At 66.0% G+C, this 21831-nt stretch overlaps 1 protein-coding gene across 1 annotated transcript; it reads left to right on the forward strand.

Annotated features, from left to right (window-relative positions):
• Positions 1-1676: 1676 nt before the first annotated feature.
• On the forward strand, positions 1677-21372 carry TRPM5 (transient receptor potential cation channel subfamily M member 5). The gene is given in 27 exon segments (XM_087855125.1): positions 1677-1706; positions 4945-5012; positions 5329-5455; positions 6000-6180; positions 6784-6950; positions 7958-8141; positions 9229-9293; positions 9455-9646; positions 10028-10130; positions 11766-11884; positions 12237-12560; positions 12627-12767; positions 12838-12961; positions 13259-13404; positions 13736-13854; positions 13856-13955; positions 13957-14156; positions 14254-14512; positions 14645-14763; positions 14953-15085; positions 15188-15362; positions 18277-18430; positions 18807-18988; positions 19350-19482; positions 20045-20117; positions 20457-20511; positions 20864-21372. Coding segments are annotated over 27 exon segments (3783 nt in total). The 3' UTR covers positions 20974-21372.
• The last annotated feature ends 459 nt before the right edge of the window (positions 21373-21831 follow it).

Consider the following 21831-nt stretch of genomic DNA (forward strand, 5'->3'; position numbering starts at 1 on the left):
CAAGCAGGAAGCAGACGGACAGCAAACAAATACGTGGAAAGTCACCCCGGAGGGCCCGGTTCCCCAGATAGTAACACCAGGGAGCCAGGAAGAGAGACCCAGCAGGACCCGCGCTGGTGAGGTGGCGGCAGGGGGACAGCAGAAGGGAGATGGGGACAAGGGAGCAAAGGGGAGTCCAGATGCCTGGAGAGAGGGAGGTGGGGGATGGCCAGGAGGGGGCAGGGGCTGCAGGTTGGTTTGTGTTCTGTGCGACAAGAGGGAGCCATGGAGAGTTGTAGGCAGAAGAGGAGTGTGGCCTGGTATTGGGAGGGAGTCGCAGGGGAGGAGTGTCCAGGAGGCCGAGCTAGAGGGGCAGGACGGAAACAGATGAAGGAAGGGGGCCAAGACTGCCCTGCCCCATAGGCTGGAGAGTCTGGGGACACCCCGTCACTCCCCACATTCCCCCAACACTGGCAGGACCCCCGGCAGCTCCAGGCCCCTGGCTGCAGGGTGGGTGTGAGCCCAGGCTGGCCTTTTGGAGTTGGGGACTGGCCCAGCAGAGCCCCCAAGCCGCCCACCTTACCAGGGCTGCAGTCCAGCCCTCAGCACACACCGTCTGTACGGGACCCTTTCAGAATCTGGTCCACAGGCCCTGAGGCCCCAAGGGCTTGCGGGTTCCACGTACCTCAGGAAACTGAGGGGCCTCAGAAAGCCCCTCTCCCCCTGGGTGGGCTCCTGGCCACGCTACAGGCAGTGCCCCAGGCCCTGATCTGAGCCCTCCAGTCCAGGGGCAAAGCTGGCCTCCAGCACCCAGACCGGCTCTGCCAGCCCTGACCCCGCATGTGGTCTTGCGGCGCCATCTGGTGGCCAATGGGCCAGACTGGAGACTCCCTGGGGTCCCAGAGGGCAGGGCCTGGATGCTGTCCCCCAGGCCCCCCAGAGCTCAGGGAATGAGGGGTTCCTGGGAGGCAGTCTGGTGAGGGGCTTACAGAAGTGTCATCCAGGCTCTGTTGTCAGGTGTGACCCACCAGTTCCCAGAAGCTGGACTACCCAGGGGCCCATTTTTCAGAGAAACTGAGGCCCTGAGTGGTTCAGGATACTCTGGGAGTGAGCCCAGGACTCGGGGATTCCCGACAGCACCGCCCCCGCCCCTACACACACATCCCAGCACTCTGTCCTGCTCTGCAAGAAGACAGTGCCCACGGTGGCTCACCTGCAGGACCGCGCGCCCCAGGACGTGGAAGATGGCGCCCACGGCGGCTCACCTGCAAGACTGCGCGCCCCGGGACATGGCCGGGTGCCTGGGCCGCACACCCCAGGGTCAGCCCTTCCTGCTGCCTGGAGAGAGAAACTGAGGTATGTTGGGTGTGACACTGACCAGTCTCAGCCCCGGGCCACCCGTGGAGGGCATGACAGCAAGCAAGGTGGCCTGGTAGCCATCCCTATAGGGGCCACCTGTGGGAATCCAGGGCGGCAGGGCCAGTTGGGCCGGAAAGGCTGGCCCTCCTCACCAGGGGCTTTGGCCACAGTAAGCCTGTGGGTCTGCCCGTGCCCCAATCAGGTGTCGCCCGTGCTGGTCACGGCATTGGCTGTCCCTGTGCCGGGGTGAAGGGCGGAGAGAAGGAGGGGCATAGAGCTGGCTGACAGGCACCCCCTGCGGCGGGCAGCCTCCACTCTGCTCAAAGGCCAGAAGCTGCATGTCAGAGCACCAGGGAGAAGCCAGGCAGGTAGGTGCCCCAAGCAGCCAGCCTCCTGGGTAGGTGCTGAGGGAGGGGACGGGCACCGGCCACAGCCCTGACTCTTGTCTCAGTCACGGGGTCTGGAGCCCGGAGAGAATCCTGCCTTCCTGGGGCTGTGGAGGGATGGTCTCCCTGTGGGTGAAGCAGGGCCTTTGGGAAGGGGAGGCCCCTCTGCCCCGGGCCAGGCCAGTGCTTGCGGTGGGTCTGGGCAGGAGGGGTGGACCCGAGGCCTTGGGTCCTGGACTTTGAGGCAGCGTCTGCCCAAACCACCTGGAAAGCAGTCGGGGGCTCTAGCCGGCATCTGTCCGGGTGGGGGGCTCACCTGCATGGCCCTCTCCCGGCTCTGCGCCCTCTGTGCCTGTCCCAGGGAGACCCTCATGTGGGGGACTGAGGGGCCACCGCCTGCAGAGCTTGGTGTGGGGCTGGTGGGAGCCTTCTCGTCACTGCTCTCTCCCTGTATCTCAAGGAGGGAGAGAAGGGCCCAGAGAGTCTGAGGGGCTTGCCCAAGGTCACACAGCTGGGGGAGGAGCTGGACCGAGACCCCCTGGGGCCTGGCTGCTTGGCTGAGCCCACCCTGGGGCCACTTCCCTGATGGCCTCTGAGAAGGGGTGGCCATTTGTCCCCCAGATGACAGCCCCCAGTACCTTTGCTGCCAGGGCTGGAGATTCTGCCTCAGTTTCCCTGGTCAGGATTTGTGGGATGGGTTCCAACCAGGGGTGACATAAGATCCCACCCCCAACTTCCTTGACACCCCCATACCTCTCCAGGAACAAGGGGGCATTAAGACCCGGACAGCTGCTCATGCAAATCCCCGCCCGTTTGCATACCCTTCCCGCTGGCCCTATTTGCCTGGCCTCTGGCACCGTGCCGCCCCCAGCACCCAGCACAACGCCCAAATGCCCCCTCGGGCCACAGGCTGAAGTGTGGGGTGAGGGGTGGCAGCTGTGGTCCCAGGGATGGCGAAGCTGGTGCTCCACACTCCTGCTCAGGACCACCTGTCCCGTCAGTGAGGACAGAGCCCCGGAGTCGGAGGAGGAACCCCAGCGGCCGCCCAAGCTGTCCCCGCCAGGCCCCCTCCCCAGCCCAGGCAGCCTGAGGCTTATGGGGTTTGAGCAGGTCACTGTTGTCCAGGCCCCAAACCCCACACCCTCCCCCCCCCCGCCAGCTGCGCACCTCCTGCTTGCAGGGTGTGTGTCCAGATGTAGCTAGAGGTGGCCATACCGGGCAGCTGGCATGACAGGTCCCGGGCAGGGGTGAGGGCTGCTCCCAGACAGCAGCCCCGCGGTCCCCGTCCTGTCCCCACCTTCCAGTGAGCCACACACTCTCCCCGCATCGCCACCTATACTGTGGGGTGGAGGAATGTCCCCCCGAGCCTCAGGATGGGACTTATCTGGAAAAGGGAGTCTTTGCAGGTGTCATTAGTTAAGATGAGGTCACGGGGGTAGAGGAGGCCCCATCCAGCGACCGGTATCCCTGTGAGACGAGGGATATTTGGACAGAGAGACACAGAAAAGGCCACCACGGAAGGATGGAGGCAGGGGCTGGGGCCCAGGCACGCCTGGAGCCCCCAGGCACCCGGAGGGAGCGTGGCCCTGAGACACTTCAGTGTTGGACTTTTGGAGCGGGGATCACAGGGCTCTGAGCCACCTGGTCTGTGGGACTTGTTATAGGTGCCCTGGCCCGTGCCTTGTCGCCTCCCACACACACACCCAGGCCTTGTCCCCAGACGCCAGCCTCCTATTAAAAGTCAATAATCACCAGCATGGAAAGGCCACATTCAAATCCGGCCCAGTTTCCTGCTCTGGGAGGGGGAAGCCAAGAGGATTTGCATCCCACCCGCCCCGCCCCGCCCCGGGGCTGTCAGCAGGAGCATCTGAGCCTGGAGGCCCAGCCAGGCCTGGATGCAGGGGGGATGGGGGGCTGGCCCTGGCCTGGGGTCTGCGGGGCACCGGCAAGGCCGCCCACCTGGGCTCCGCGGCCCTCTGGGTTGATGGCTGCAGGGGTGTCCCCCGGCGGCCTCGCACACGATCCCACGCCGTGCGTCACCTCCCTGGGCACCCGCTCTCTGAATTATGAGCAGAGGGTCCTGCCTTGCCTCTTCCAGCTTCTGGGGCTCCAGGTGGTCCTGGGCTTGGGAGCGCATGTTGCCAGCCTCTGCCTGAGCAGTCTCGTGGGCTTCTGCCCTTTTCTTAAGAGGACACCAGTCACTGGGTTAGGGGCCACCCCAACGACCTCATCTTGAGCAATCACCTTTGCAAAGAGCTTATTTCCACGGAAGGCCCCGTTCAAAGGTGCCGGGAGCTGGGACTTAGACGTGTCCTGGGGGACGCAGTGTGGAGGGCCGAGAGGATGTAGGTCCCTGTCGTGCCCGCAGGGCCCCGCCCACCACCCACCCGTCCCCTCCTGTGTCCTGTGTACACAGGGGCCCCTCTCTAACAAACAAAGGGTGGGCTGACCAGGGAGCTGCCAGGGGAAAGGGTTTTCACCGAAGGACATGTCTGGGGGGCAGAGGGCCAGCGGGGCTGCCGTGTAAGCTGGGAAACTGGCTCAGCCGGAGGGGGTCTGCCCACAGCCTGCAGGGTGGCGGGGAGACCGGGCTTCACAGGGTGGGTGTCAAGGGGTCAGGGCTGCCCAGCTGTCCTGGGACCCAGGGCCCCTGGGCTCTGGGGAGACCCCTGTCCTGCAGGATCACTCCCCGCACCTAGTTTGCAGAGAACACTGGCTGGAGCCGGGCGGCTGGGAGATGTGGGCTGGCGGGTGGGGGAGAACCTGGGGGTGTCTGCAGCCAGGCAGGCCTTTGGGAGCCAACTCCTCGTCACCTGGGCCGGTCGTGGGCCCCCAGCCCACAGTCCCTGGCGAGTGGGGTGGGGCTGACGTGCCCAACCCGGTGGAGAGAGTCCAGGGTGCAGCGCTGGGCACTGAGCCAGGTGGTGGGCCAGGGCTGGGGCAGGAACGTGGTGGGAAGAGCCCGGGACAGGGTGCCTTCTGCCCTGGGCCTCCTGGCAAGGAGGGGTGGTCTGTCCCTCCCCCACACCCACACAGTCTTCCCCGGGACCCCCTCGGCCCCCTGCACCTGAGCTGCAGGCACTGGCCTGACCTTCTCACCTGCCAGCCCTCCGCCCCACCCAGGCACACCCAGGGTGTCCATCCCCATCCTGGGGCCACCGGGGGTGTGGGGCGGGTGGGCTACATGTCTGGAAGCCCATAAGACTTTCTGGTTTTCTAGAACACCCCCTACCAAAGCCTCTGCAGGAGTGGTGACGGGAGTGGCCGGCCCGAGGCGCCACAGGCGGGGTGAGTAGCAGGACGGGGAGCCAGGTGGAGGGGCCAAGATGACCCCCTCCCCGTCTGGGAAGGGGTGGGGTGTGGGAGGTTCTGGCACCTGAAGCCAGATTACGAAGGGAGGCCTTGCGGATGTCACAGTGGGGCTCTAGGTGGGGCTAGCTGCCGGCGAGGGCCCTGGGGCAGACTCCTGTTGGTGGCTCCCAGTCTCTCCCAGCTCAGCAGCTGGGGAGAAGGGCCTCCCTTGTGAACGCGGCCCCTGGCCCCCAGCAGGGAGGGGGGCAGGGTTCGCCTCTCCTGCCCTCAGAGGTCGGCTCTGTCCCTGCAGAGAGGTCCTCATGCGGGAGGCCGGGGGCACCTGTCCTGGAGGCCCCAGGGCTGCTGGGCCGGGCTCGGGGCCCGGCCTGTGCCGGGGTGAGATCGAATTTGGAGGGTCTGGGAAGAAGCGAGGCAAGGTAAGGGGGCTGCCCTCCCTGCCACGCTGAGGCCGGGCCCCCACGCCCTGGGGGCCAACCTCCAAGCGCTTACTGCCCCTCTGAGCCCCACCTCCTGTCCGAACACGGGACATCCCGTGCCTGCTCACTCTCGGGGGCCGTGCTCACAGCCCCGTGTCGGCAGACGCGCAGAGCTGCCGGTGCCCTCTGGCCACCGCCTCCCATCCCTGCACAGCACATCCGGGACCCCTCCTCTCTGCACCCCCCCACCCAGCCCAGGGACAGGGAAGCAAGGCCCAGACAGGAGTCAGGGCTGCCTGGGGAATGGGCAGGTCAAGGCAGGTCCCACCCGAGCCCTGGCTTTCTACTGCCGCCCTGCCCGTAAAAGGGTGTCCGCCTCTCCCCTCGTGGGGGCAGCCCCCCATCCCCCAGGGACCAGCACCCCCATGTCCCTTGTGCCAGTGCCCCCCAGGGCCCAAGTGCCCAGCACCCCCATACCCAGTGCCCCCATGCCCAGCACCCCGCCCACCCTGCACCCTGAGGCTGCGGCCATCCTGCCCCGCAGTTCGTGAAGGTGCCCAGCGACGTGGCCCCCTCCGAGCTCTTCGACCTCCTTCTGGCCGAGTGGCACCTGCCTGCTCCCAACCTGGTGGTGTCCCTGGTGGGCGAAGAGCGGCCATTCGCTGTGAAGTCCTGGCTGCGGGATGTCCTGCGCAAGGGGTTGGTGAAGGCAGCTCAGAGCACAGGTGAGGCCCCCCTGGAGCCCCGAGCTGGGAACGCCCAAGCCCACTGGCCCGCACGGCTCCCTCCCTGCAGCGACCGAGGTCCCCCGGCTCCAGGCCTCCCTGAGCAGACCAGACGTGCAGGCGCACCCCATGGTCCTTGGTGAGACGCCCCGTGCCTGTCGGTGGGCCCCCGCTGCCCCATCAGTCTCCGGCAGGGGAGTGATCTGGCTGGACCGTCAGTGGGTCGGAACCAGGTTACTGGGCTCTATGTTCAGGCCGCTGAGCCCGCAGAAAACCCAGTGCAAGGTCATGGGGCTTCCGAGCTCCCTCGCCACAGAGGGGATCCTTGGGGCAGCAAAGGAAAAGCCCGACAGACCCCATGGGGCTGGGGGCTTCATAATTTGGAGAAACCCTCCCAGGCTCCGGTCCCAGGCTCTGGTCCCCGGCCCAGACAGCAGGGTGGAGCCGTGTGGCCTGCTGTCCAGGGTGGCACCAGGGGCCCGCTCCCAGCTGACGCCCGCAGGTGGGAGAGGTGCCGTGGCTCCCATGGGCCTGGGGACCTGGGGACCTGGGCCTGCCAGCTGGCGAGGCAGGACCCGGGGGCTATGGGCACATATGCCACAGGGGCCTGGATCCTGACCAGCGCGCTCCGCGTGGGCCTCGCCCGGTACGTCGGACAGGCCGTGCGGGACCACTCACTGGCCAGCACGTCTGCCAGGGCCCGCGTGGTGGCCATCGGCCTCGCCTCGCTGGGCCGCGTCCTGCACCGTCAGCTTCTGGACAATGCCCAGGTAAGCGTCTGTCTTGGTGCACCACAGCCGCTGGGCAAGGTGGACCTGAGAGGCAAGGAGGGGCCCAGGGCCCCCAAGTATCCCCCAGGGTGGGAGGGAGGTCTGCCGAGGAAGCCACCAATGCAGTCTCAAAGGCTGACTGCAGTGCCCCATCTGCCGCCCTGCCCTCCGGCAAGCATCTCCTGAGGCCCTCTGTATTCCAGGCCTGCTGTGGACACAGTAGCCCTGCCCCAGGGGCTCCCGGGCTCTGGGAGTGGGGCAGGCACCCTGCAGTGTTAAGACACTGAGGGGAATCTGTGGGAGGGGAGCAGGGAGAGGGAAGAGGGAGAGGAGGGAGGAGAGAGGAGGGGTGGGGGAGGTGAAGGGTGAGCAGGGGAGAAGGGGAGGGGGAGGAAGAGGGAAAGGAACGGGAAGAAGGGGGAGGAGGGGAAAGATGAGGAAAGGAGAGGAAGGAGAGGATGCAGAGGAGGGGAGGGGAGGGAGAGGAGGAAGGGGGAGGAGAAAGGAAAGGGGAGAGGAGAAGGGAGGAGGAGAGAGAGGAAAGAAGAGGAGGGGAGGAGAAAGAAGAAAAGAAAGCAGGAGGGAGGAGGAGAGGGGGCAGAGAGAGGAGGAGGGGGAGCCCGGCATGCGACCAGCAGGTGGCAGCATTGCCTGGGAAGAGTGTGGGGAGGGGTCCGCCAGGCTCCCAGCCAGCACAGACCGACCCTCTGCCCTGGCCAGGACCAAGGCCCGGAGGGCCACCAGCAAGCCTGGGCAACCCTGGGTGAGCGGCCTCGGCTCCCAGCCCAGGGTCTGCTTAAGGCAGGGCCAGGGAGTGAGGGGAGCTTCCTGAGACCCTGGTTCTGTCTGGAGGACCCACTCCTCGCCCCACCTGCCCCTGGGCCCCTGCACCAGCTGCACAGCCCTCCCTCTGGCTGGGGGTGGGAACAGGCCCAGGCAGACCCGGCTGGCGAGGGCTGGCGAGGCCTGGCCCCGGCCTCATGCTGTGTGCGGGGGTGGGGGTCCAGGAGAACAGCCCTGTCCACTACCCCATGGACGAGGGCAGCAGCCAGGGCCCCCTCTGCTCGCTGGACAACAACCAGGCCCACTTCATCCTGGTGGAGCCTGGGCCCCCTGGGAAGGAGGACGGGCTGACGGAGCTGAGGCTGAGGCTGGAGAAGCACATCTCGGAGCAGAGAACTGGCTACGGGGGTGAGGCCTGCCCTGGGGAGGTCACGGTGGGGGGCGGTCCCGGGGGGGGGGACCTGAGGGCAGGGGCTGGACCCCCAGGGGGGCTGAAGGCACTGAGCATGCCTGAGTGTGGAGGACTGGGCTGTCAGGTGGTCTGGGATGTGAAGCTGCCAGCGGGTTGGTGGGGGTGCAGATAGGGGTGTAGCCCTGCGAGGCAGCGACATTCCCGCCAGATGGCAGAGTAGTTGCGGGTATGTTTACATGGGGCACCCCTGGCCAGAGGCTCTTTCTGTGGGCTCAGGGCTTTTGGGAAGAACACGGATTTGCAAGTTTTGAGAAGCCTATTTCCCTCTACCAGCCATGAAGTATGGTGCCACCAGAGGGCAGTGTTACCCAAGGAATAGGTGCGCCTGCAGACGGTGGGGGGGTTGATAGATGGATTTAAGAAATACTGGTGTGTAACAAAAATTTACACACAAAACATATAAGTGCTTATAATATTTATAAGCAATATAAACTATTAACTGAGTGTCCTTTAAAAATGAAAACACAACCACGAGGTGGTACAGCGCTCTGGTTGGCGGAAGCCTGGACGGCCCGCACACCCTCATCTCTCCTCCAGATTCAATCAGGAGGCACCTGCCGGGAGGCTGGTGGCCCCTGTCTCCCCAGCACCAGCTGGCCTCACATTCCAGAGTCTGGCTTCTGGTTTATGCTTGGGGGACGAAACCGGCCAAGGCCCCCCTTTACCTCTTTGGTTTGCTCCTGGGGGCCGCCAGTGGTCTGCAGCACGGCCGGATGGGGATAGATGCTGGCACCTAATTGTGGCTGGTGTGGCCGGGGACTGAACGCTGGATTTCACCAACGTTCCTTTCTGTTGAAAAGGCCATGAGTGGCCGTAGTGGTCTCCGGGCGAAGGGGCAGGTGTGTGCGATATGCAGCCTGGAGCCCGCTCTTCACTAGAAACAGCCTCTGGGCCTGCGTTTGCCCAGAAAATGGGGGGGGGGGGCTGATGGTCTGAGGCCTGGGTGGCCACCCCACAGGGAGGGTGCCAGGCCCTCCACTTACCTGCACACCAGGGCAGACCTCATGGGTGCTCTGTCCACAGGCACCGGCAGCATCGAGATCCCCGTCCTCTGTCTGCTGGTCAATGGTGACCCCAGCACCCTGGAGGTAGGGCAGGGGAGGGAGGCGGGGGCCTGGTGGGAGACCCCCGGCCGGCCGCGGCTGCCTGCAGGGCCCTCCCTGGCCTGGGACAGGGCACCTCTGGCACGTGGGCTCAGGACAGTGCCCAAGCTGACGTGGGGCCCACTCTCCCCACCGTGACGCCTCAGAGGATTTCCAGGGCTGTGGAGCATGCTGCCCCGTGGCTGATCCTGGCGGGCTCAGGGGGCATTGCGGACGTGCTGGCAGCCCTGGTGAACCAGCCCCACCTCCTGGTGCCCCAGGTGGCCGAGAAGCAGTTTAAAGAGAAGTTTCCAGGAGAACATTTCTGCTGGGAGGACATCGTACACTGGACTGAGCTGGTAGGAGCCTCCTGGGGACTGCGGGATCCGAAGGCCAAGACCCCCTCCCTGTCCCACCCCTTCTCCTGGGCAGGGCTGACCCTGGGAGAAACTCCTCCTGGGCACCTTGTGCCCCCCGCCCAGGCAGAAGGGCCCAGCCTCCTCCCTCTCCCCACGAAGCCTCCACGCTGGCTCTGCCTCAGGCCCTTGGAGCAAGGGACTTCGGAGCAAGACCCCTGGGCTGGGGGTGGTGCTGCCCCGGTGCCCCGGGCAGCCGGATGGCCTGCTCTCTAGGACCCGCCTCACACGCCAAGCACCCAGCATGTGCCTCCATCCGTGCTAGGCCTGTGGTCTGCCCCCTGCCCCCAGGGCCACCTCAGGGCCTTTGTCCTGGTGTCCCAGCTGCAGAACATCACCTCCCACCCACACCTGCTCACTGTGCACGACTTCGAGCAAGAGGGCTCTGAGGAGCTGGACACCGTCATCCTTAAGGCGCTGGTGAAAGGTGAGAGCCCCGGGTGGAGGTGGGGAGGCCAGCCACTGCTTCCCGTGGCCCTGGCTCTGTGCCTGGCACGGGGCTGCTTCCCACACCCTGTCCCATCATGGCTCTCACCCTGCAGGGGCTGGCGCGTGGGGCAGGCCACTGCCCAGGTGGGATGTCGGCAGCCAGGATGCCTGGGACGGCGTCCCTCTGCTGTGTGTGTGTGTGTGTGTGCATGAGTGTGTGTGCCTGCGTCCGTGGGAGCACGTGTGTGTACCTTTGTGCCCGTGTGCATGAGTGTGTGTGCCTGCGTACATGTGAACACGTGTGTACCTGTGTGCACATGTGTGTGCATGAGTGTGTGCCTGCATCCATGGGATCACGTGTGCATGTACCTGTGTACCCGTGTGTGCATGAGTGTGTGTGCCTGCGTCCGTGGGAGCACGTATGCATGTACCTGTGTGCACGTGTGTGCATGAGTGTGTGCCTGCGTCCGTGGGAGCACGTGTGTGTACCTGTGTGCCTGTGTGTGCATGAGTGTGTGTGCCTGCATACGTGGGAGCATGTGTGTGTACCTGTGTGCCCGTGTGTGCATGAGTGTGTGTGCATGCGTCCGTGGGAGCACGTGTACCTGTGTGCCCGTGTGTGCATGAGTGTGTGTGCCTGCATACGTGGGAGCATGTGTGCATGTACCTGTGTGCACATGTGTGCATGAGTGTGAGTGCCTGTGTCCGTGGGAGCACATGTGTGCATGCACCTGTGTGTGTGTGTGGCCCCGCACCCATGTTTCCATCAGCACGTGTAACAATACTGGAATGACACAGAGGTGATGCAGATCCGTAAAGGTCCTGTGTTTGGCAGGTTTGACGTCTGCTGTGTTTTACTGTAATTTGAGAAACTATTTAAAGTGTCCAATCCAGGGGCTTTTAGTCCATTTGCAAGTTGTCAATCATCTGCATGGTCTAATTCCAGAACATCTTCATTGCCCCCGAAGTGGGCTGGCAGCCGTCAGGCACGCCCTGTTTCCCTGGGCCCTGGTGCCCACCGGCGTGTGGTCTGCCTGCACGGATGTGCCCGTTCGTGGCCCTTCCTCTCAGGGGGCTACAGAGCGCAGCCCGGTGTGCCTGAGGCTTGCCCAGACCGCAGCACGTGCGTGTGCCTCATTGCTCTTTAGGCTGAGGGATCCTCCATGGGGCACAAGGACCACCTTGTGTCTCTCTGTACCTCAATCGACGACCCTGGGCTGTCCTACTGTCTGGCTGTCGCTTGATATGCTTCTCATACTGGAGACCAGCCATGCCAAGGGACTGACCTTGGGGAAGCCACAGACCCAGGCCCAGAGGGGCAGTTTGGGGCTGGGATGCCCTGGAGGGAGGGAGGGAGGGAGGGGACGCTCCTCCAGACAGGCTGTCTGCTCCCTCACGCTCCGCTCACCCCTGCTCATTCTAGTCCCGGGGGCCGGTGTTTCTGTCAGGGCTCCCAGGACCGGCTCCTGGGAGTCTTACGACATTGGGAGCCTCTCACCATTATTGAGAGGGTGTGAAGCAGGCCGCAGTTCCTGGGCTGTGTACCCAGAAGACCATCGCGGGGGGGCCCTGTGCCCACTGGCTCTGTGGACCACGGGGTTCGCCCCTCACCTCCTGCCCACTCTGCCTGCAGCCTGCAAGAGCCACAGCCAGGAAGCACAGGACTACCTGGACGAGCTCAAGCTGGCTGTGGCCTGGGACCGCGTGGACATCGCCAGAAGCGAGATCTTCAATGGGGACGTGGAGTGGAAGGTGCCCACCCACCGGCCAGCTGATGCCTCCTGAGCCTCGTTTCTGGCCGACACAGAGCGAGGACCGTGTCGTGGGCCTGGGACAGAGGGTGCTCCCAGGGCCAGTGGTGGGCCCCTTCCTGCCCACCGTGGCCGAGGGGGGCGGGGAGGCCAGGGCACCTGCTGGGAGCTCCCCACGTGCGGCCCCCAGGGAGGATGGGTCTGCCCGATGCCCAGGGACTCAGGGCCCCCGGTGGTCCAGAGCCGGGTCAGAGGGTCAGGATGGGGCACAGGAGCCGGGGAGCTCCCAGTGCCCTGGCTCGCACTCACTCTGCCCGTCTCCCCCACCTGGGCGTGCCCCGTGGCGGCCCCAGTCCTGCGACCTGGAGGAGGTGATGATGGACGCGCTGGTGAGTGACAAGCCCGAGTTTGTGCGGCTCTTTGTGGACAACGGCGCCGACGTGGGGGACTTCCTGACGTACGGGCGGCTGCAGCGGCTCTACCGCTCCGCGCCCCCCAAGAGCCTGCTGTTCGACCTGCTGCAGCGCAAGCACGAGGAGGGACGGCTGACGCTGGCTGGCCTGGGTGCCCAGCAGGCCCGCGAGCCGCCCGTGGGCCCACCCGCCTTCTCCCTGCACGAGGTCTCCCGCCTGCTCAAGGACTTCCTGCACGACGCCTGCCGCGGGCTCTACCAGGAGGTGAGTGGCCGGTGGCTGGGAGGGGCTGGGCCTGGCCACCAGGAGGCTGACGGCCCCGTCCTCCAGGAACGGGCCCCGGCCAGGCGGCCCGAGGGCCGGAAGTGGCTGTTGGATCTGAGCCGCAAGAGCGAGAACCCCTGGCGGGACCTGTTCCTCTGGGCCGTGCTGCAGAACCGCCATGAGATGGCCACCTACTTCTGGGCCATGGTGCGCGGGCCCTGACTCCGGCGGGCGGGCGGGGCGGGGGAGGCCGGCCTCCTCACACCCTGCCTCCTAGGGCCAGGAAGGGGTGGCCGCTGCTCTGGCCGCCTGCAAGATCGTCAGAGAGATGGCGCACCTGCAGACGGGGGCGGAGGTGCGCCGCACCGCGAGCGAGGCCAAGTACGAGCAGCTGGCCCTGGGTGAGCTCCGGCTGGCGGTCAGCCGACACACGCGGCGGGGCCGGGGTCACCTCAGAGGCTCCTCCTGGGGAGAAGGTGGACCCTAACATTCTAACAGAGGGACAGATGGGTCCTTGGGCACACACGGGGTCTTGCTGCCGGTCGGTCGGGGCATGTGGGGTGACGACAGGGGAGGGAGGGGCAGGGCAGGCGGGGATGGTCAGTGTCCCCACGGGGAGCTGGGCGCGGCTCAGGGCATAGGCGTGAGGATGGCGGGGGCCCGGCGGTGCGGGTGCCAGCGGCCGGTGTCGCGGGCAGGCCTCTTCTCTGAGTGCTACAGCAACAGCGAGGACCGCGCGTTCGCCCTGCTGGTGCGCAGGAACCGCTCCTGGAGCAGGACCACCTGCCTGCACCTGGCCACCGAGGCCGATGCCAAGGCCTTCTTCGCCCACGACGGGGTGCAGGTGACAGTCTGGCTTCCCCTGCCTCCACCCTCCAAGTCCTGGCCACGCCGGGCAGGGGGCACAGGAGGGACGTTCAGCTCCTGGAAGCGGCTGCCTGGCTTCCTTCTCGCTGCCCCCGGCCAGCCCTTTGTCCGCCTCGGGTCTCAGCAGAGGGGACGTCTCCTCGGCTCAGCCCTCCCGCACCCCAAACCCGGCCTCCCCCTGTGAAGGGTCTTCCCCGCGGGGATGCAGGGTGAGGCTTCGGCTGAGCCCGGGAGGGGACACCTGGTGCCGGGCACAGTGTGGGCAAAGGTGTGGGGGTGGGAGGCCAGCAGTGGCGCCTTTATTTCAGGCTTTCCTGACCAAGATCTGGTGGGGGGACATGGCGTCGGGCACGCCCATCCTGCGGCTGCCGTGTGCCTTCCTCTGCCCGGCCCTCATCTACACCAACCTCATCACCTTCAGGTGCGCTGGGTGCGGGCGCTGCCAGCTTGCCAGCCGCGGGGGGCCCTGGGCCCCGCGGGTGCTGCCGGTGGCGCGTCCCCACTGCCCCCCACGTGCAGCACCTGTGTGGGCCCCGCTGTGCACAGACCCTCCCCACATCCCTCCTCGGCGCGCTGGGCGCTTCCTCTGCTGGCCAGTGCCCTGCACACGGGGCCTGAGATCCCCTGTGCTTGCAGTGAGGAGACCCCACCAAGGACGGGCCCCGAGGGCCTGCAGGAGCTGGACAGCCTGGACACGGAGAAGGGCCTGCTCTGCAGCCCGGGCAGCGGGTGAGGGCCGTGGGGTGGGCTGGCCGGGGGGCGGCACTCACTCCGTGGGGCGCCCGGCCGCCACCTCACCGCCGACTGTGGTCTCCTTGTGCTGCAGGCCGGACGAGTTGTCCGAGGCAGCGAGGGCTCGGGGCGACCGAGGGCCGCACGCCGTCTTCCTGCTCACACGCTGGCGAATGTTCTGGGGCGCGCCCGTGACCGTGTTCCTGGGGAACGTGCTCATGTACTTTGCGTTCCTCTTCCTGTTCGCCTACGTCCTGTTGGTGGACTTCAGGCCACCTCCTCAGGGGCCGTCTGGGGCTGAGGTCACCCTCTACTTCTGGGTCTTCACGCTGGTGCTGGAAGAGATCCGGCAGGTCAGTGGTGGGCTGAGCCCACGAAGCCCTGATCCCAGCTCCAGGCTGAGCCCGGATCCCCGTCGACCCCGGCCTGGGGTGGGCAGGGCTGTCTCCGGTGAGCTGTCAGCGGACGGTCTGCCCCTCTGCCAGGGATTCTTCAGGGACGAGGACACGCATCTGGTGAAGAAGTTTGCACTCTACGTGGAGGATAACTGGAACAAGTGTGACATGACGGCCATCTTCCTGTTCGTTGTCGGAGTCACCTGCAGGTCTGTGGGGCCCAGAGGCCTGACGGGGGCCCCCTCAGTCGGGCCGGTGGGTGGGGCCACCTGCAGGACGAAGCCACGAAAGGCCTCGGAAATTCCGGCTTCTCTCTGGCACCCGCGCTGTGTGTCTGCAGGAAGCTCCTTCCCCTTTCTGGGCACGAGCAGCCCATCCAACCCAGCGCCCTCCCCCAGGATGGAGCCCTCCGTGTTTGAGGCGGGCCGCACAGTCCTTGCCGTGGACTTCATGGTGTTCACGCTCCGGCTCATCCACATCTTCGCCATCCACAAGCAGCTGGGCCCCAAGATCATCATTGTGGAGCGCATGGTGAGCCCCGGCCGCAGCTGGGCCTGCCCTGGCCCCCAGCGGCGGGTGAGATAGCGCCCCGAACCGGGCGACCGCTCACACTCTCTGCTCTTCCCCCTGGAGATGAAGGACGTCTTTTTCTTCCTCTTCTTCCTGAGTGTGTGGCTTGTGGCCTACGGCGTGACCACACAGGCGCTGCTGCACCCCCACGACGGGCGCCTGGAGTGGGTCTTCCGCCGCGTGCTCTACCGGCCCTACCTGCAGATCTTCGGGCAAATCCCTCTGGACGAGATCGATGGTTAGCACACAGCCGGGGGGGGGGGGGGCTGGAAGCAGGACACCCCACCAGAGTGCAGCCAGGTGGGGTCCAGTCTACAAAGTCTCCTTTTACAACCCTTTCAGGGCCACGTGAGGCCCCAGCCAGGAGCTAGCTGAGATGCGGCTGGCCCCCAGGCCCTACAGCCCAGGGGCCGCTCCAGGCTGATTTCTGTTGGTCACAGGGACCTAAGACTCTGGGCGCCAGGCTAGGAACAAGTGAGAGGAGGCCGCAGAGTGGGCAGGAGCCAGCATCTGCCCTGGATGGGCTCCGCCACAGCAGGCACTGCAGGCTCAGGCAGGGGCCGTCCCAGTCCATCCCTAACCGACCCATGTGCCGATGCCTCTGCCCTCCTGGGCAGCCCTGCTGGACGGTGGGCCTCCCTGTCCCCCACCATCTGCCAGAGGCTCCGCACCAGGCCCTGGGCCCGCCTGCTGGCAAGGCCCCTCGGCCGTGGGGCAGTTCCTGACAGCGCCCTTGCTGCTTCCGGGGACACACCACAGTGTGTGCGCCTTGCCTACTGTCAAATGTGCGCAGCCTGTCAGGGGCTGTAGGTGTCTCCAGCTGGCCCTTGTGTGGGCTGAGGTCTGGTGGGGGTTCCAAGAATTTCCAAGGACAGTGGGTACAGTGCGGGAGGCAGAGCCATTTCACTGTGGGGGGCTGGGTGGTGACAGGTGCAGGGGAGCCCTGGGGTGGGGGACAGGGACACCTGTGCAGGCCCTGGAGATGGCTGGGATTCGGTGAGGAGGAGGAGGAGAAGGAACCAGCCCCTAAGGGAAGGTGTGCCAGTGCCAGGGGCCCGTGTGAGGGCCCTGGGAGGGGCCATTCTCTTAGGCCGGTGCAGGACCGGGGCCACCTGGGGCCCAGGGCAGTCAGGAGCGCCCTAGGTCTAAGGCCCAACCCCGACCACTGATGCCAGTGAGGCGCGGTCAGCATGCCAGCCACACACATGAGGATTTGTCAGTGGGGTGAGAGCAAGAGTGATGAGAACACAGGCTGCCAGGATGGGAACGGTACCACCACCATGGAAATCAGCCCACTGGGGTGCTCTGCAGGCACGTTTTCTCGGCCTGTTTGTGTGGCCTGCCCCCCGTGACTCCTCGGTGTTTGCCTACCCACACTGTTTCAGGCCCTTAGTTTCAGCAGACCCTGCCTCCCTTCACATATGGCCCCTGGCCGCCCTGTCCTGCAGTGCCCTTGGGAGGCGGGGAGTGCCGGGTCACTTGGAGGGCCACATCTCGGGCCAGCCAGCCCCAGCCACACGCTGGAGGAGGGGGGATAGTGGTGTGTGGTGGGGTCACGGCCCCTGCTCCCCAGAAGCCCAGGGCTACCCGAGGACGGCAGATGGAGTGCAGGCCTCCCCGAGGGGGTCCCAGCCCCCTGGCTGCCTCAGGTGGGCCGATGCTGGAGCACCAAGCCCACAACCAGGGCCAGGCCTGGGCCGGCCCTTCCCCTCCTGGGGCTGGGCTTCCTGTCTGCTCAGGCCTCTGGGTAACCCCGCCACGGGGGGGGGGGGGGGGGGCAGGGCTGGGCTGAGTCACTAACATGCAGCCTGTGGGCCTGGGGCCCAGAGGGCCACCCTGTACACCCTGTCCCTGCGCTCCAGGCGGGAAGCCCTGGGGCTGACTTCAGTCTGGCTTCAGCCCCAGGGACAATTTAATTTCCAGCCTGGCCTGGTGGCACCTTTGAGAGTCATGGGGGTCTCACTGCTCTGGAGCCTGGGCGCGGGGGGAGAGAGGAGGGTCGTGAATCAGCCCCGAGTAGACCCACGGGCCAGGGTGGGGAGGCCGCTGCTCGCCCACACCCTTCCGCACACTCAGCAGCTCACCGTGGGCGGCCTGGCACAAAAAGTCACTCGGGAAATTAGGAGAGGAGCTCCCTCAAAGAGGGAGACACGGACACGTGAAAACAGGCCCTGCCAGCCTGACACGCGTGCACAGCGTGGGGACACAGGTACACACACTTAGAGACCAAGGCCGCCAGTGTCACCTGGACCCAGAGCAGAGACCCAGAGAGGCAGCCGTGGCGACAGTCCAGTGCTCAGGCATGGGCAGCAACCACACGGGCACGCGGGCGCACGCACATATGCGACCTGTGCAGGTGGGCAGACGCGGCCACGAGCCCCCTCCTGAGGAAGATGTGGCAAGCACCCAGGGCAGCCGTGGTCTGTGCACTCATGCTCTGCTCCTTCCTCCCACGCCTCCTGTCCCATGAGCGTGGGGTGCTAGCTGGGGAGGGGCCGGAGCTGTGATCCTCGGGCCTCCCAGGGCACACTTGCCCAGGGCGCAGAGCTCAGCCTGCTCCCAGATCGCGTACTCATTCCCACTGCCCAGAGAATGTTCTGTGAGCTGGCATGGCCCAGAGATGCTCTGTGTCCACAGTGCCTGTAGTTCAGGGTCAAGGGCGGTGTGGCCAGATGAGGTTTGAAAATGGTGCAGATTTGCCTCCCCTCACTAGGTGCCATGTGACAGGCCTTAGCGTTATAAAGGCCCTGACAAGTCCTGCGAGGGGAGACAGGGTCACCCCTCACCTAGACCAGCTCTCTCCAAACCAGCTTTGAGCACAGCCTTTGGCAGTGGGGAGTCCTCTGTGCCCCATCCCCCAAATGGCCTTGGCTCTGTGTCCAGAACCCGGGGCCCTGGCTGTGAGTGCAGGTGGGAGGAGGTGGGAAGTGGGACCAGTGCCCCCAGGCTGACCGTCCCCCTGGTTTGCTGGGACCGTGGTGTCCTAATACAGGAACTTTCAGGGCTAAGCCAGGCAATCCCCAGCCAACCAGGGTAGTTGGGCCACCTGGCCAGTGCCCTCCACCCCTGGGTGGCCTCAACCCGAGGATGAGGCTCTCAAGACCGGAGGGTGTCGGTCCGAGGCAGCCCCCACCGTGCCACTTGTGTTTCAGAAGCCCGCGTGAACTGCTCCCTGCACCCCTTGCTGCAGGAGGACTCCCCCTCCTGCCCCAACCTCTACGCCAACTGGCTGGTCATCCTCCTGCTGGTCACCTTCCTGCTGGTCACCAATGTACTGCTCATGAACCTGCTGATCGCCATGTTCAGGTGGCCCGTGCGCCCCCCGCTCCCTCCACGTGCGGGGCCCCAGGGACACCAGTGCCCAGCCCTCCAGGCCTGGGGCTGCAGGGGCCACTGCACCCCCGGAGGGGCTGGGGCCTGGACCGTGGGCCGAAGGAGGGCGGGGCCTCGACGAGGCGGTGCGGTCAATGACGGGCATGGGGATGGGCGGCTCCCAGGACAGGTTTGCACCGGGCAGCCTGGGCTTGTCCAGGGGAGCAGAGGGCACGGGGAGACTCCACGTGAGCGGAGACGATCGCAGGAGAGGGGGGCTCTGGGAGTGGCATGAGGCCGTAGGAGGGACCCGGACGGGAGGACCTGGGGGGCCCATGTGTGCTCCGCCGCCCACACGCCGGCCCCACAGCTACACGTTCCAGGTGGTGCAGGGCAACGCCGACATGTTCTGGAAGTTTCAGCGGTACCACCTCATCGTGGAGTACCACGAGCGCCCCGCCCTGGCGCCGCCCTTCATCCTGCTCAGCCACCTGAGCCTGATGCTCAAGAGGGTCTTCCGGAAGGGGGCCGAGCAGAAGCGAGTGCACCTGGGTGAGCCCGCTGGGCTGGATGTGGGCTGGCAGCCCCAGACCCCCCCACACACGGAGGGGGAAGGGCGACGTGCCGGGAGGGCAGGCACGCAGAGGCCTGGGTCCCCCCCAGCCCCCCACCAAGGACTCCGGGTCGGGCGCTGTCCAGGCCCCGAGCAGCCAGCACAGGCTGAGCCCATCGCCTTCCTCCCCCTCACACCCCGGGCCCGTCTGCAGCGATGTGGAGGGCGGGGGGCGGGCCCCGTGGGGGCCGGGGCTTCTGTGGCCAGGTGCCACACGGGGCTTGCCCTGGCACCCCCCCACCCCCCCGCACCAAGGCCGGCCTGGCTCCAGCCAAGCCTGTGGCGGCCTGGTCTTCCCAGAGAGAGACTTGCCGGAGCCCCTGGACCAGAAGATGGTCACCTGGGAGGCGGTTCAGAAGGAGAACTACCTGAGCAGGCTGGAGAAGCAGAGGAAGGACAGCCAGGAGGAGGTGCTGCGAAAAACCGCCCACAGGTGCGCAGGGGCTGTGAGGGGGGCCCCAGAGCCCCCGGCCTGGAGACCAGGGCTGTGTCCCCCATGGGCCACCAAGAGGGGCTGGCAGAGCTGGCGAAGGGCCTGCGGAGGGAAGGCTGGAGCCTGAGTGGGGTGCCAGAGGTTGTGAGATCCCCTCCGGGGATCTGGGGCACCATCAGTGCCGGGCAGCGGACTGCCTTAAAGCCAGGTGTGGCCCCCGCCTGCCAGTCACAGTTCTGAGCTGGGGAGGCTGAAGCTGAGAGGGGCAGAAGGACCGATACAGGTGGTGTCCTCTTTGCTCTGGATCCCCCCAAAATGGTCCATCCCAGTGGTCCCTTCAGGCCCACAGCTCCTATCTGCCCTTGTCCCCCGCTCTTGCTGACAGTCACTCCACCCCATCGAGCTCCCACGGAGGACAGAAGGGCTCTGTACCCAGATCTGGGGATGATGGGAAAGGGCAGACACCCCACACCTCCCCAAAGGGCCTGGGTGGCTGGGGACAGGGGAGGATGGGGAGGCTGCCCGGACGCGAGCACACCGTGCCCACCGGTTTCCGCTGCAGGGTGGACTCCGTAGCCCAGCACCTCGGGGGGCTGAAAGAGCAAGAAAAGCGCATCAAGCGTTTGGAGTCGCAGGTAGGCAGGTGGACCACGCGCTCTTCTGACGGGGGCCCTCACCCAGCCCTGCGCCCCAACATCCAAGCTCACGGGCCCACACGCAGGCCTGGGCTCAGCAGGAAGGCAGGGCAGGGTGAGGCCCTGGGGGGCGCAGTACCTGTACCTGCCCCCACAAGTGACTTCAGGGACAGCGTGCTCTCCCCGGAGGGGGTCCTGCCCTTCAGACCCCCTCACTGTCCACTCTCCACACCTGGAACCTCGCCCTCATGCCCACTCCCTCAAGCACAGCCACGGGAGGGGAGGGTCACGGGGTGGCAGGGACCCTGGGGCTTCCCTGGACGCCTCTCCCTCCTCCAGATCAACTACTGTGCGGTGCTCCTGTCCTCCATGGCCCAGAGCAGCTCCTCCTGCAGTAAGTGTGTGTCCAGGGAAGACAGAGCCAAGGGAGGGGTTACAGGCTGGCCTGGGGACACGCGGAGGACTGTGGCAGGGCGCCCAGTCATCTGCCTTCCTGGCCTGGGAGGGGACTGGCCCAGGCCTCCGATGGCCCTTGGCTGGCAATGGTCTTTAGGGTGGGGCAAGTGCCCTCTGCAGATGCCCTCCACCTCAGCCAGGCTGAGAGCGGGCCGCTCGATTAGCCCTCCTAGACACCATCCCCGGCCCCTCCCGGCCAGGCTGCCACGTCCCGTGCTTGTGCGCCCCTCCCTCTCCCCTGGGCCGGCCCCACCGGCCCCAGCTGCAGCTGAGGGGTCTCCCTTCCGCAGCAGACTCCCAGACCCTGAAAGACAGACACGAGCAAGCCTCTGCTCGCCACCAAAGCGGCGCAGACAGCAGCAAGCATCCCGAGGCTGGCCGGCTGCTCTCAGACACCTGAGCCACGTGGACTGTCCACACACGGGGCCCACCTCCCAGCATCCTGATCACAATGGACAGGCAGGGACACGGCTCTTAGCTGGCCATCCCAGCCCCGCAGACACACCAAGCTTCCCCCACCTCTGGTGGCGCCCTCAGTGGGCTGTGGTTCTAGTGGCCTTGCCCTGCCTGGTGCCTTCCCCAGGACCTCTCTCCACGAGGAAGCACGGTGGTGTACGGTGGGCCCTCTCCAGACAGGTGGGGGCCCATGGGTGCCCATCCACAACTGCCCAGCCTGGGCCGAAGCACCTCGTCTGGTGGGCAACAGTTTGGGGCCTCTATCTGTCTCCTACCCAACCTGTGTCACCTGTTAAAACTCATTTTGTGGAAACATGAGCGGCTAGAACTTCTGCCCTTTAAGACCTGGACCCGGGTGTTAACTACGCACGTTAGTTGCCAGCCCCACATACCCTCACCTGCTCACACAGCAAGTGCTGGACTAGCCATGGCCCCAGGACATGGCCCCGAGAGGACCCACCTCTGCCCCACGGCTACTTTCTCCTAGAGAGCACACCCACACCAAGTCAGTAAAGACCATGGGGCAGTGAGCCGGGTTACCTGCCCGTGGGACGCGGGTCCAGGCTCCTGCGGTGGCCCTAGCTAGGGTGAGTGGCTAGCCACATTGGTCCTGCCTTCCCCTGGGGGCCTGGGGCTGGGACAGCAGGCTGGCCAGGCTCTGCTATGTCTTGCCACCAGGCACAGGGGTGACATGCTTGTCCCGCTCTGCCTTCCCTGACACCTCCAGGGGTTCATGTTCCTTCCCCCGCTGTTGGGCCTGGCCACACGAGCAGTGCCCCTGCGCACAGCTCAGCTGATCTGG

This window comes from Ursus americanus, chromosome 24, assembly GCF_024610735.1.
Source record: "Ursus americanus isolate L20-20 chromosome 24, mUrsAme1.1.p, whole genome shotgun sequence".
NCBI classification, from domain to species: Eukaryota; Metazoa; Chordata; class Mammalia; order Carnivora; family Ursidae; genus Ursus; species Ursus americanus.